The following is a 13,936-nucleotide window of genomic DNA, read 5'->3' on the forward strand; positions in this document are numbered from 1 at the left end:
CCCAGTTTTTTAATTTTTAAAAGATTATTTCAATGTCATGAAACGCCATAGCAACACATATAAAGATATATCGATGCAGATCTATTTTTATCTCTCTGTCTCATTCTACTTTTACATAAACAAGACACCAACAAATAAGCACTGTGGAAAACACAAAGCTAAATGAGCCAAAGTTTTTATAGAGTTCAAACTAACAGCATAGAATGTTTTTATTTATATTGTTTATTTATGTCCTTACATATGTTTAGAAATACTTTTGCTACTGATAGCCATAAATCAGTCAGCATTAAAAGTATGTAATCAGTAGTTTGTTATTTTTTATTAGACAGTGAGTAACGACTCCTCTACAGAATAATCTGTGGAAAATGAGTCTAGTACATTCTATAGCCCAGTGGATTCAGTGTGACAGAAAGCTGCACAGAATCTACTAAATTGTTTAGGTTAAGGAACTGATAAACCACTAGGAAAAGTTTGATTATGTATTCAGGAAACTGTGAATCCTTAGGACAAGTGGTGGAGGACTTTGGAATATAATGATAATATTAGACCCAGAGTCTGCATCGAAGGAGCTTAGTAGAGAAGGCAAATGACAAGTAATCTCGATATGACAACGTTATATGGTAGGACAAGTACAAAATAGTACAATATACTTCTTGGAGAGAAAAGGCTTGTCTTTTTAGGTAACACTTGATACACTCCAGGGACTCATCATGGGTGGTTAGAGAATAGAGTACAGTATATGGAGTTGGGGAGCACATACACAGAGGAAAATACAGGGAACTGTTACCTGTGAGGAAATTAGGAAACTGCACGAGGACAGCAGAGAATTTGGAGGCTTAAGCCCTCTGCAGAGAACTAAGAAAAAGAAGTGAATGGTGGGACTGGACAGAGAGTTTGGTTGTAACTGGGTTTCAACCACACAGATCATTTAGTAGGTTGAGTATGTAGATTTAGCACATGACTATGGCAGTACTTTGTAGACAGTCATCTTACAACCCAAGCTCAGAGCAGTAAGTATATTGTTTTTCAAAAATTGAAACTGTTTGATAACAAGCTGAAATTTCATATAAGGAAAATGGGGCCCAATATTATTAGTTATAGAGAAATATTTATAATCACAGGCTTATAAAGGCACCACAAATAAAGGACTTATAGAAGCACCATGAGCAAAGAATGTTGACTGCTTTCTGCAGTTACCAGCTTTGAGGGCACTAAATTTCTTACTATTATCAATTTCAGTTAAACTGATCAGTACATGCGCAATTAAAATCTGCATTAATTGTACTAAATGGAACTTCGCTTTTTCAGCTCATAACACCAAAGTTGCTACGAATAATAGATAAAAAAATGAGTCATCAGCAGTCTTTTAGGTATGCTGTACTGAAAGGTTATATCCAAGGCGAAATAGACGTAATGAACATAATTGATGAGATTGCAACTTCTAAGCAGGTTAAAGAGGTGAGTAAAATCTTAAAAACTAAAAAATGACTTATACCTTCCACTGTTCTGCTCCCCTCACCTAGCATGTTGTCCATCTGTACATTTAGATATTATCTTTGACTCCAGGTTTGATAATTAATTTCTGCAAAAACTTAAACTGCAGGGTTTCAGGGTATATCCTGAGAGGATTTGACTGACCTTGTCAGATACAAAAGATACATTTCATGTTGTATAGGTCTTGCTTTATCTTGGTCTTAATCATCCAGCAGAAAAGTTTAAATGAGGTATAAAAAGTAAAGCCATATTAATATGCTGAACTGCAAATGGCTTAATTCAACAACTTCTAACATTGCCAGTCCTATGGATAACCCACCACTATTATGAACTATTGGACTATATTGGATTATTTTGCTGAATTCATGCACTTACAATATATAAATAGCAATGGAATACCCATCTCTGACAAAACTAAACAAAAAAAGGGGATACAAATGAAGTACCATTTTGCATCTGTATATACAAAATAGGACACATATACAGCTAACTACTTTCTCTTAATTCGATGAGAAGAAAGATTTATACTAATAATGTTTGGACAGGATATCATGTCTGCATCTTGTACTATGAATAACCACTATGAAGACAACAATATGCAATGTATTAATTATTGAAACTGTGCTAGTAATCAGTTTTGAAACTGTCTCATTGCTATTGGTTTCTCAATAAAATTTAAAAAAATGAAAACAAGAAAAATCAAAAAATATGACACAACAGTCATCAATATGAACATGATTAAATATGGAGACAAAATGGGGTAAATATTTACTGATTTCATATTGTTAACTATGAACAAGACTATGTGCAAGGTGACATACATGGCATTTCTTTTATATTCTGTTCCACAACCATACAAGAATGTGTTAGATGTACCTCCAAAGCCTTGTGTAGGTTTAGATGGGGCATTTTTCAGAGGTGACTGTGTCTAGAGTGTGTGATTCTAGGATTATGGATGTGTGATTACAAAATCAGTCTACTGATTTGTTTGGCACCTTCCTGAATCCTGGTAGCTTAGATACATTATAAAGGTGTATTAAAAGACTATGAAAGACCCTTGTTTGCTTGTTTAGTTCCCTTCTCACCATGAACTGTTTCTTCTCAGCAATGCCTGTCTGCCATGCCACCCAGCCTTAAAGCTGTCCTATTATGGACTGAACCTCTGTAAATTGTGAGCTGAAGTAAATCTTTCTTTCTATAAAAAAAAAAAAAAAAAAACCTTAAACTGGTCTGCATTTAAATTATTTAAGTATCTTCTATATCATGCTAGCAAAATATAAAGGCTCTCAGATGTCACTTTTCTACCTGTTTGAAACCCATTAGCTTTCTCCAGTAACAGTTTCCAGGATATGTCAGACTATAGGTGTATTAATACAAACCATCAGAAAATAAAAATTGGGCCAGCCAGATAGATCACTGGACTAAAGTGCCTGCTTAGGCAGGCACGGGGACCAGGGTTCAATCTCTAGCATGCCATGCCAGCTCCACCCCTGGAGCATGTCGAGATAGTGACTAAGACTGGGTGTGGTGGCACACGCCTGTAATCCCAGCTCTTGGGAGGCTGAAAACAGGAGGATCACTACGAGTCTGATTTTTGCAGTGAGACCCTGTACACCCTGTATTACATACATTTTTTAAAAAGAGGAAAAGAAAAAATTATGCCACCCTTGAGCAGAGGTTCCTCATAATTCCAAAAACTTTGTCCATCTCTATCTTTGTTTTCTGCTAGTAAAAAATAAAGGAAATAAAAACAAGTTGTTGTAACTCAAAAATCAGATGACAATGAGGCAAGTCCAAAAGTTAAAGAAGCGCCTTATTTTAGCTGGTACCCAGCAGCAGACACCCCGGCAAGATGCTGAGGTGCACGCACAGGAGGGGAGAGACAAGGGTTTTTAAGGCTGAAAACCGCAAAGGGGAGGTCTTATGATTTGAGTGCAAGGGAATGCAGCACAGGAGTCAGCGTCCACTTTCGGGAAAATAGATTACATACAATTTTTAGGAACAAATAATTACAATTTATGGTTCGGTGCTGATCACAGGACATATTGTGTGGAGTGCTCTGGGGTAAAAATAGTTCAGATCTCAACCTTTGACACACTGTGGTTTAGAACAAAGGAATGGTTTGAACATTAACAAACTGTGTTCAGAGGTCCGATGAATGGCTTGAGCCATCAAGATGGAGTTGAAGTTGTCAGCTTATACCAAACAATCCTCATTAATAAAGTTACAGTGGACATGTAGAGAAATGTATAATACAATGCCCATTCTGGTTACAAAATGGAGTGGGTATTTAAGCCAATAAACCATAAAAGCTGACCTCAAGGGTTTATCTTGGGGCTACAGTTGAAAAATTACCTGTTTCTAATGAACAATAACAGGTGCAGTGGTGGGTACAGTTTGTAGCTGGGAATGAGAGAGAGATCAGGGCATTGGTCTGAAACTAGATTCAGGTGCGCACAAAAGGGCAGCGTGAGAAAGGCCCAACTGCAGGTTCTCAAGTAGAGAAAAGGCACAGTAGAAAGTTACAGCATTTAGAATGGCGCATACAGAACAAGATGGTGGCGCATATGTCAGGTTATAACAGTTAATAAAGTTACAGTGGGAGCATACAGAGTTACAAAATTGGAATCAATTGCACAGGCTATAACACAAGTAATCTGGGAAATAGAAAGAGAGAAACAATAGTTCATCTACAGGAAACTTGGCCATATTTTCTTATTATGTAGATGAGAACCACAAGGCCAAGAGAGGTTAAGTGATTTTACCCAATGTTCTTTGTTTAGTAGGTAACCAAGACAGTTGCAGGGCCTAAATTCTAACCTTTTATAAATGGAGACAGATTAACAATGATATATGCATGAAAGTTTGTTGATGAGGTAGAATTCAGTACTTCCCTTCTATAGAAGGCAATTTGAAACTTTTGGGTGTTACTCTTCATATTGCTGTCTCAGTTACTTTTCTTTCATTGCTAGGACAAAATATCTGACATCCAAAATTAAGGAAGGAAAGGTTTATTTAGCTCACAGTGGAAGTTTCAGTCCATACTCAACTGGCTCCAAGGCAGAGAGGCACATGGCAGAGGACAGCAGCTCATTGCAGCAGGAAAACAACAAAGAACAAAGGGCAGGGCAATGGCTACAGCAGCTAGCAAGCTTCTCTCCCCTCTCTACATTTATATGCAGATTATCTGTCCCAGGGAAGGTGTAGCACTTACACCCATAATTCCAGCATTGTATCAAGAATTAATCACAAACAAGAAGCCACCCCATGACTGCCTGAGGCTTTGCGAGGACAACTAGACACAAACCATAACATTGTGCCCTGGGCCCCTGAAAGAGACATGCACATCCCTTTATGCAAAAAGCATTTAGTCTATCTGTAAGAGTTGCCAAAGTCCTACAGTTTCAGCATTACTGAAACATCCAAGTCCCAAATCTCCTCCAAGATTGAAGGTAAACTCTGTCTTATGAGCCCTTGTATAAATGAAAAGTTAAACACTTCCAACATTCAATGGCACAACATAAACATTACCATTACAAAGGTACAAACAATAGGATACAAAGCATTGGAACCAAAGCAAGTCCAAAATCCAGAAGGGCAAACATTTAAGTCCTACACAGTGGTCCTTCACTCATCGTGGAGGCTACAGCCCAGATACCCCTGCAGTAAGTGAAAATCAGTGAAGTAGTGATGTTATATTTATTTTAAAATATGTTTACACACACATTAAAAACAATTCTAATGTTCTTAACCATTTTCTAAACTGTAAACATATGTAATTTTAACAACATATGTATACTGTATCATTCTGCAAAATCCCTCAATATAGGAAAAAATCTGAGATAAATAATTTAGATTAATATTTTTTGAAAATCCATGAAACAGTGAGTCCATGACAGTCAAACTGCAAAATAGCAAGCAAATACTGTGGTTCCATGTGGAACATCCGAAGTGATCTGTGGCAAATTGTGAGCCCCATGTGGCTCTACTTCTGCAGCACTGCTTCTGGTTGTAGCTTCCATGACTTTTCTTTTGGGCTGGCTTTGCTCCCTCTTGGTAGCTTTCCTCAGATGATCCACACTTCTGGCTTTCCCCAGCTTCTGGGGTTTCCACTGCACAATAAACATTACACAATGACCTCCTAGGGGCACACTACTTGGCCTCCCAGGCCTTCTAGAATCTAGGTGGATGCCTTCTTAACCTCAGAACTCTTACATTCTGCATACACCTAAAACCAACATCACCTGGAAAATGCCAAGGTCTGCTGCTAGGTGGAGCAGTTGCCAGGCTTTCTTCTCTCCTGGCTGTAGGAGTTGAATACCTGGATCATTGAGCATTCTGAACCTGATTTTGTGGAACAAATTCTCCATGATGATGCCATTCTGGAGCCTGGTGTGGCTGCCACCTCCATTCTAGAACATGGGGCTCTGTGACTTTCTCCTCAAAGCAAACTCTTTCACTTTTGCAGTTGAGGCTGCAAAGGGTAAAGACTTGCTGCTTCTTGTGATGCCCTCAAGCTATCTTTTCTATTCCTATTCTCTTGTTTCTTCCTGGCAATGGAGATCTCAGCTTTATCCTTGTAGCCCACAGCTTTATTGGTACTTCCTTTCTAGCTAAACTCACATTTTTAATCATCCTGCTGGGTTCTTTGCTATTCATTACCAACATAAATCTGACTAATAGCTGTGACACTGCCTCAAGTGTTCCAGCATTTCTCTTGTAGGTAACATCTCCAAACCTTTCCTAACTCTTCCTATAAGCTATCCCCAAAGGCTCTTGAAGTACATGGTCAAGATTAGCCACAGCAACAACCCCACTCCTAGGTATAAAATTCTGTCTCTGTTACTTTTTCCTCATTGCGGGGACAAAATACCCAACACCCAGAATTAAGTGTGGGAAAATTTAATTAGTTGGTTCCAAGGCAGAGAGGCACATGGCAGAGGGCAGTCATTCATGGTGGTGGAAAGTAGCAAAGAGCCAAAGGGGAAGCAGCAGCTGTGGCTGCTAGCAAGCCTCTCTCGCCTACATTTGTATGCAGATTGTCTGCCCTAGGGCAGGTATAACACTCACATCCACAATCCAAGCTTGGATCAAGAATTAATCACCAACTCTAGAAGCCACTTCATGACTACATGAGGCTTTGGGGTGACAACTAGACACAAACCATAATAAATACCAAACTTTGTAGTTGAGAAAAGTGTATACTCAGTATGTTTTAAAACACAAAAAGTAGTATTTTTCTCTCTTCAACACTTATAATTTTAAAACGGTTTTCCTGAGTGTTCCTACTTTTCTAACCAATGATATATTAAACTGGAATTTGAATATGTGAAGAAGAAAATACAAGAGGTCATAGGTCCTCAAAGTATTTCCCCAATTTTGTCCTGTTTTATGCTTGCCTACCCCTACTCGAAGTTGAAGTTATCCCTTTGTCTCTGATTTGGAAGTTCCCTGAAAGCTGAATATAAAAGTAACTACCATGTATTGAAGAAGCAATAGTATCTTAATGAAAGTTACCTTATGCAATACTATATGACACACTTTTAATTTTCTTAGCATCTACCTATGTAATGCTACTTCCTATTTTATGCATCCCTCTTGGTGAAGCCAAGAAAACTTTCAAGCTAAGAAACTTGTGGAGTTTGTTCAGCACTGATAGAAGAAAAAGAAAAAGAAAAAAAAGAGAAAGGAAGAAAAAAGCCCCTCAATTCAGTTTGAATCCCTACAAAGCTCCAATAGCATTCATCATTATTTTTATAAAATAAAAAAATTTATGTTTAGGGTTGGGGAGATAGCTCAGTAGCCTTCTCAGCACCTGTCTGGCAAGTCTGATCCTTGGTACTGCATGCCTTGCCATCCCCAGAACACTGGGCATGCCATACCTACCCCAGAACCAGATGTGGTGGCACAGACCTATAATCCCAGCACTGGGGAGGTTGAGAAAGGAGGATCACTACAAGTCCAAACTGCGTAATGAGACCCTGTACAAATAAACAAATAAATATTAAAGAACATATGTTTAAAATTATCAGTTGGAAATGCAGAGGTGCACACGCGTGTGCGTGTGTGTGTGTGCACAAGTGTGTTATGAGCTACATTCTCATACCACAATGCACCTTGAACTACATTCTCAATTCTCTATTTTTATTTTTGAGACAGGGTCTTGCTAAGCATTAAGTTGCTTAGGCTAGGCTCAATGTATGATCTTCCTCTTTCAGTCTCCCAGGGTACTAAAATTTTAAGTGTGTGCACAAAGGCATTTAAATAATAATGGAACTTTTTTCCAATAGAGATAACATTTCTTTTGTCTTGTAGATGTTGTTAAAGCGGGAAACAAGGAATATGCAACGTGCCATGAAAGAACTAGGTAGGTATCTTTCTTTTTTTTTTTTTTCCAGAACTGGGGATTGAACTCAGGCCTTTGTGCTTGCCAAGCAAGTGCTTATTCTACTGAACTATCTCCCCAGCCCCTAGGTAGGTATCTTTCAACCTAAATATTTAGCATTATTATTTTTTATCATCATAACTGTAGAAAAACTGTGGTTTTAGAGTTAAACTATCTAAAAGAAAGCCTATTCACTTATAAGAATAAAGTAGATAATATCAAAAAATATAACCATGTTTTCAAGTATAGATGGGTATAATGTAACAGTACCTTTCCATATTTACTTTTCTGCCAAATAGAACAATGCAAACACTTAAATTTCTTAACTTATCTTTATTTCCATGTCAAAATTATGCATGAAATTTTATAGCCTTATAACTGTTTTCTTCCAAATCAGAAATACTTGTATCTTCCTGATATCACAAGGAAAGAAGTTATTGTTTCCCTCCACTAGCCATGCAGCTTCCGTCCAAGGACTTAGGCCATATAATGAGTTAAAATTAGAATAGATCTCCATGAGGACAACAGGGAACCTCGACATCCAGATATGGCAACAACCTATTCTCTGAGTCATACCAGGTCACACTCCTGGTGAAGGACAAATTCTGGCAGTGAGCACACACCCTGACCATGTAATAACGCTCATGTGTGAGGAAGAGGAAGAGATCTGATGCCTGAGATGGAGTGGAGCAAAAGTACATACAGCAAACTTGAAAATAATGGCTGGCTTGACAATCAGTATGGCAAATCCAGGACAGAGAAATCAGGATTGAGGAAATGTCCAAATATATAATTAAAATTTAATGCGTATCCAGAATCCAAATGAGATTAGCAGAAAAGCACAGAGGGATAAGCCATCAAGATACAGCCAGGTTGGGTGAATAATGACCCAGGATGAGTGAAAGGATTTATTCAAAAGCCAGATTTGAGTGCACAGCCTATAGTCAGAAGTCCTGGAAAGTGGATCATTAACAGCAGAACTAGAGCCCAAGAAGGTTCCCAGTGTTCAGTTTAGGTGGATCAATATACCTGCTATCCTTACAACTTAAGAATCAAGGCTTTTTTTCCTCTTCCCAAAGATTAGCATGAGTGTGAGTGCTGCCAATAAAATGACTGAGCTCTGGCTTTACCAGAAAATAACTACTGATTGTCACGGGACTTGCAAGGAGAGAAATATTTATTTGTGTTGAAAATTGTACTCCATGAGTTAATGAGACTCATTAGTTTATCATCTATATTAAACATTTTAAAAGACACATTTATTTCACCTAAAAATGTATTGGAATTTTTTTAGGCTACTTAGAGTATGATCACCCGGAAATAGGTGTCACTATGAAGACAAAGGAGGAGATCAATGTCTTGCTCAATATGGCTAAAGAAATTCTCAAGAGTTTTGGAACCAAAGGAATTATTCATGAAAATGAAAGTGCTGAAATTAGTAAGGTAAGGGATTTTCAGAAGAAATATGTTGACTTAGTCAACATATAGTTATTCATAATCGTTCATAGTCGTGAAGACTATTCTTTTACATTTTATTTTATTCTGAGCAGTGAAATTCAAAACACATAAACCACAGCTTTAGATATACCACTGAACCAAATTTCTCTTGTTTTGTTTAAAATTAATTTTATTAGTATACTTTTGATATACACAATGATTGCATTCATTATAGGGAATTTATACCTGTACATAATATATCTCAGTTCTCCTTTATCATACCCACTTCCCTGCCTCACCCTCTAGCCTTTAGGGTTAGGGTGAGGGTTAGGGTTAAGGTTGTGACGGCCCTGGTCCACACACCCAACCAGAGTGGGAAAAGGTTTTTTTTGTTTTTTACTCCACAGACTCACCAGTATTTGTTATTAATTGATTTCTTAATGATAGCTGTTTCGTCTGTAGTGAGATGGAATCTCAGTGTTTTAGTTTGCTTCTGTTGAATGACCAGTGATGTTGAACATTTTTCATATATTCATTTGCTGTTTGTACTTCTTTATCTGAGAAGTGTCTCTTCATTTCAAATATCCATTTTGGATTGCTAACAATTTTAAAACCCTTGGTCATTGTCACACACTGCTCACTTTTAATTTTACATCTCATTATACAAAGGTACAAGCATATTTGTCAAGGAACAAGATGACACTGCATGATAGCACAGCACAGAATGTTCCCTTTAAGAAATCTCATAGTATTTGGTAAATGGTCATGCATAGAACTGACTTGAGGGTAATGTCAAATATTCCTCCTAAAACATGCAGCACATGTGTAGTAAAAAAATGGGAAATGTAACTTTAATATAAGAAAAAAAGTTACTACATATACTTTGAAACTCTGGGACACATGAAAAACAGACAATACAAAGTGCTTTAATTCTAAACTCCATAACTGAACACTATTCTGTTAGTTGTCTGAGAGTCCACAATCCTCCAGGACTGTTGGCTTCTTTAATTTCAAATATAAATGAACTTAAGTTTATCAGCCATAGTACAGTTATGACCACATGTTACATAAAATATTATCTTTTAAGAAACTGACATTAAAAAGATGGCATCGTTTTTTTGTAATGTTAATCTTTTTTAAAAAATTTATTTATTTGTGTGTGTGTGTGTGTGTGTGTGTGTGTGGCCAGCTCAGCCCACCAGGGGGCGTGGCTGGCTGGCATGTGGTGCTGGGGGATTGAACCACAGTCCCTGTGCTTTGCTAAGCTTGTTCTAAATAGGTGTTTTAGACCACTGAGCCATCTCACCAGCCCAAGATGGTATCATTAATGGAGAATAATTTCAAAAATGTACTCAGAAGGAGAAAATGTACTACTTCAAAATCTTTCAGCATGTTTTAAGATGTCATATGTTGTGAATTCATTACTTCATGTATTCTTTTTTAAACGTATTTAGTACAGGCTCTCACTGCACAGATCAGACTGACAGTGACCCTCTTGTTCTCAGCCTCCCAAGCACTGGGATTACAGCACTGCCACCACACCCAGTCTCAAGTGCTTCCCCAGCATGCCTTGGGGGCGGGCTGGCAGGGCAGGCCTGGAATCAAACCTTGGTGTCCTGCATGTCACTAAGCAGGAGCTTTTAGTCTGCTGAGCTATCTGGCAGGCCCTTGTCTTTATATATTCTAAACTTTCAGGAAACTATTTTGAAATGGTTCTTAAATTTAATAGCCTCTAAAGAAACAAGTTATTGTATTTGTGAAGTGGCTGTTTAACACATTCATTTTAACTGTTGATATCTATTAAGAGAGTTCTATATTTAACTTTATAAATATTGAAAACGTCATTTAAATGTGATCTATAAATATTTAGTGTTTTGGGCATTAAAATATGAATAATGCCAGCATACAGGCAATATTCACAAAAAGTTTCAGAGGCAAAAGATTTGGGAATGTTTGGGTGAGAAAGAAATACATCTTTTCTGAGCCCTCAATTTTATAATTAATCCTCAAAAAGATGACACACTCGGTCGCTACAATTGGGGGAAGAGTTTAGACAATATTCTAATACTTATTTTTCATTAATTTTTATTTTTAAAGAATATAAAACAGTGATAGAATAAAAACAGCATTAGAAATGGTACAATATTTCACTAAACAAAGGGATAGGTATTCAACACTGGTTGCTGAATTCATATGATGCTGTCTTCAAATTAGTTCTTCAGATTACAGGGTCTCTCTGCGCAGATCAGACTCATAGTGATCCTCTTGTTTTCAGCCTCCCAAGTACTGGGATTTTAGGTATAAACACATAAAATTCATTTAAAGAAGAAAAAGCAAAACAAAACAATAACAAACAAGTGAGAAAAAAATCAAGAGAAAGAAAAAAATCAGAGTAAAAAAAAAAAATTTAAGCATTAACTGCTAATTTAGAAAGACCAGCAGAAATCGACAATACAATTATCCAAATTATTCTGCATATATACCTAAATGTATCTTTTCCTTTCTTTCATTTGTCCTTTTCCTCATCCTAGTTTTCTTGTTTTCATTGAACAATTTATTAACCTTTCACTGTATCTGTTGCACATTTTAGATTTTCATAAGTCTTTCAGGTTTTCACACTAGTGGGATAATACTGTTTGTACAAGTTTATCTGATTTATTTCACTTACTAATATAGTCTCGAGCTGTATCCATTTATCTACAAAAGCCTCAAATTTATCTATTTTTAAAGCAGAATATAACTCTATTGTGTAATAGCACCATATGTTTTTAATCTATTCCTTAGTTGATGGTCATTTGGGTTGTTTCCAAGACTTAGCTACAACAAATTGTGATGCTACAAACATGGGTGCACATATATTGCTGTGATATGATTATTTCAGTTCTTTTGGAAAAATACCTAGGAGAAAAATAGCTGGCTTGAATGGGACCTCTAATCCTAGCTTTTTGAGGAATTTCTATAATGATTTCCATAATGATTGTACCAGCCTGCACTCCCACCAACAGTGAAAAAGGGTTCCTTTCTCCCCACAGCTTCTCCAGCACTTGTTATTGGTTGTCTTCTTGGTGATGACCATTCTTTTTGGCATAAGATGTTATCTCAAAGGCTGGCTAGATAGCTCAGTGGACTAAAGTGCCTGCTTAGGCAGACCCAGGGAATGGATTTGATCCCTGGCACGCTGTGCCAGCCCTGCTCCCAGGGCACACTGAGACAGCAATTGAGACTGTGCGTGGTGGTGCACACTTGTAATCCCAGCACTTGGTAGGTTAAAAACAGGAGGATCACTATGAGTCCAATCTGTGTAGTGATACCCTGAAGACCCCATACTAAATACATTTTTTAAAAATGTTATCTCAGCATTGTTTTCATTTGTATCTCTTGAATGATCAATGATGTTGAACATTTTTTCATATCTTTATTTGCCATTTGTATCTCTTCATTTGTGAAGTGGATATTCATCTCAGATGCCTGTTTTTCAATTAGGTCTTTGAATCTTGGAGGCCTGATTTTTAAAAATTCTTTTTATGTTCTAGAAAGGAATCCTACAGCTTGGAACATAACATTTGTAATACAGATTGCACATGAAGTCATGATTGCACTAATTCCTAAAGAGATTCCACAAACCTATGAAAAGGGGTAAAGAATGCTTCAGAAAGTGAGGAAAAGATCTAAAACAGATATATATGTAAAAGAAAAGTGTCAGTGAATGTTTGAAATGATATTTGAATTCTCTAAAAACCATGGAATTCAAATTGCAGTATTTTCTTTAAGAAATAGAAACTAATATGATATTTGCATATGGGGGTCTGATTTATTCATTTACAAATAAAGTCCCTAGTTGCATCCATTTTTCTGCAAGAGCCTCAAATTCACTAGTGTGAGAACCTGAGAGAGTAAATAAAATCTGAAAGGTACAATAGATATCATGAAAGGCAAAGAATTTGTTCAATGGGAAGAAAAACCTGGGATGAGGAAATGGACAAAAAGAACAAGGGACAAAAATATATTTACATATATGCAGAATAATTTAGATAATTGTACTGCCAATTTCTGCTGATCTTTTGAAATGTGCAGTTAATGCTTAAATTTTTTTAAAATTTCTTATGATTTGTTGTTGTTTTATCCAATTTTGCATGTTTATATCTGGTAAACTAAAAAACTAATTTGAAGATAGTATCATGCAATACAGTAACCATTGTTGAATTCCTAGTGCTGGGAGCCTACCAGTTAGTTCAGTTGTATAAGCACCTGCTCTTGCAAATGCAGTCAGGTGCAGGATACTGCTGCTGGATCCCCACCTCCACCTGTGTTACCATACCTGCCCTTAGGCAGCCTGAGGCAGGAAAAAAAAAAATCATTGAGTTCCTAGTGCTTAGTTTAGTGAAGTTTTGTATAGTTTATATTGCTTTTGTAAAACTATTTTGAATTCTTAGAAAAAATAGAAACTATGAAATTAATTTCTCTTCTTTGCCCATTGAATCAACAATAATGAAAAAGCTCTCAATGTTGACTTCTAATCAAGCTATGAGAAAATCAAGTTAAATATGGTAGAGTAAAACTGTAAATCAAAATGGTCATTCTAAGGGTCGACCAAATAGCTCAGCAGATTGAAGTGCCTAA

The 13,936-nt window shown here is 36.8% G+C and overlaps 1 protein-coding gene across 1 annotated transcript in view; it reads left to right on the forward strand.

The window, feature by feature from the left end:
- Positions 1 to 13,936, forward strand: part of Slc9c1 (solute carrier family 9 member C1) — a 165,127-nt gene that overhangs the window by 96,780 nt on the left and 54,411 nt on the right. The window contains exons 16-18 of the mRNA XM_004624877.2: positions 1,309 to 1,458; positions 7,810 to 7,861; positions 9,174 to 9,322. Of these exons, the coding sequence (XP_004624934.2) occupies positions 1,309 to 1,458; positions 7,810 to 7,861; positions 9,174 to 9,322 (351 nt within the window). The remainder of the gene's footprint in view (positions 1 to 1,308; positions 1,459 to 7,809; positions 7,862 to 9,173; positions 9,323 to 13,936) is intronic.

Source organism: Octodon degus, unplaced genomic scaffold, assembly GCF_000260255.1.
Source record: "Octodon degus isolate 3935 unplaced genomic scaffold, OctDeg1.0 scaffold00007, whole genome shotgun sequence".
NCBI classification, from domain to species: domain Eukaryota; kingdom Metazoa; phylum Chordata; class Mammalia; order Rodentia; family Octodontidae; genus Octodon; species Octodon degus.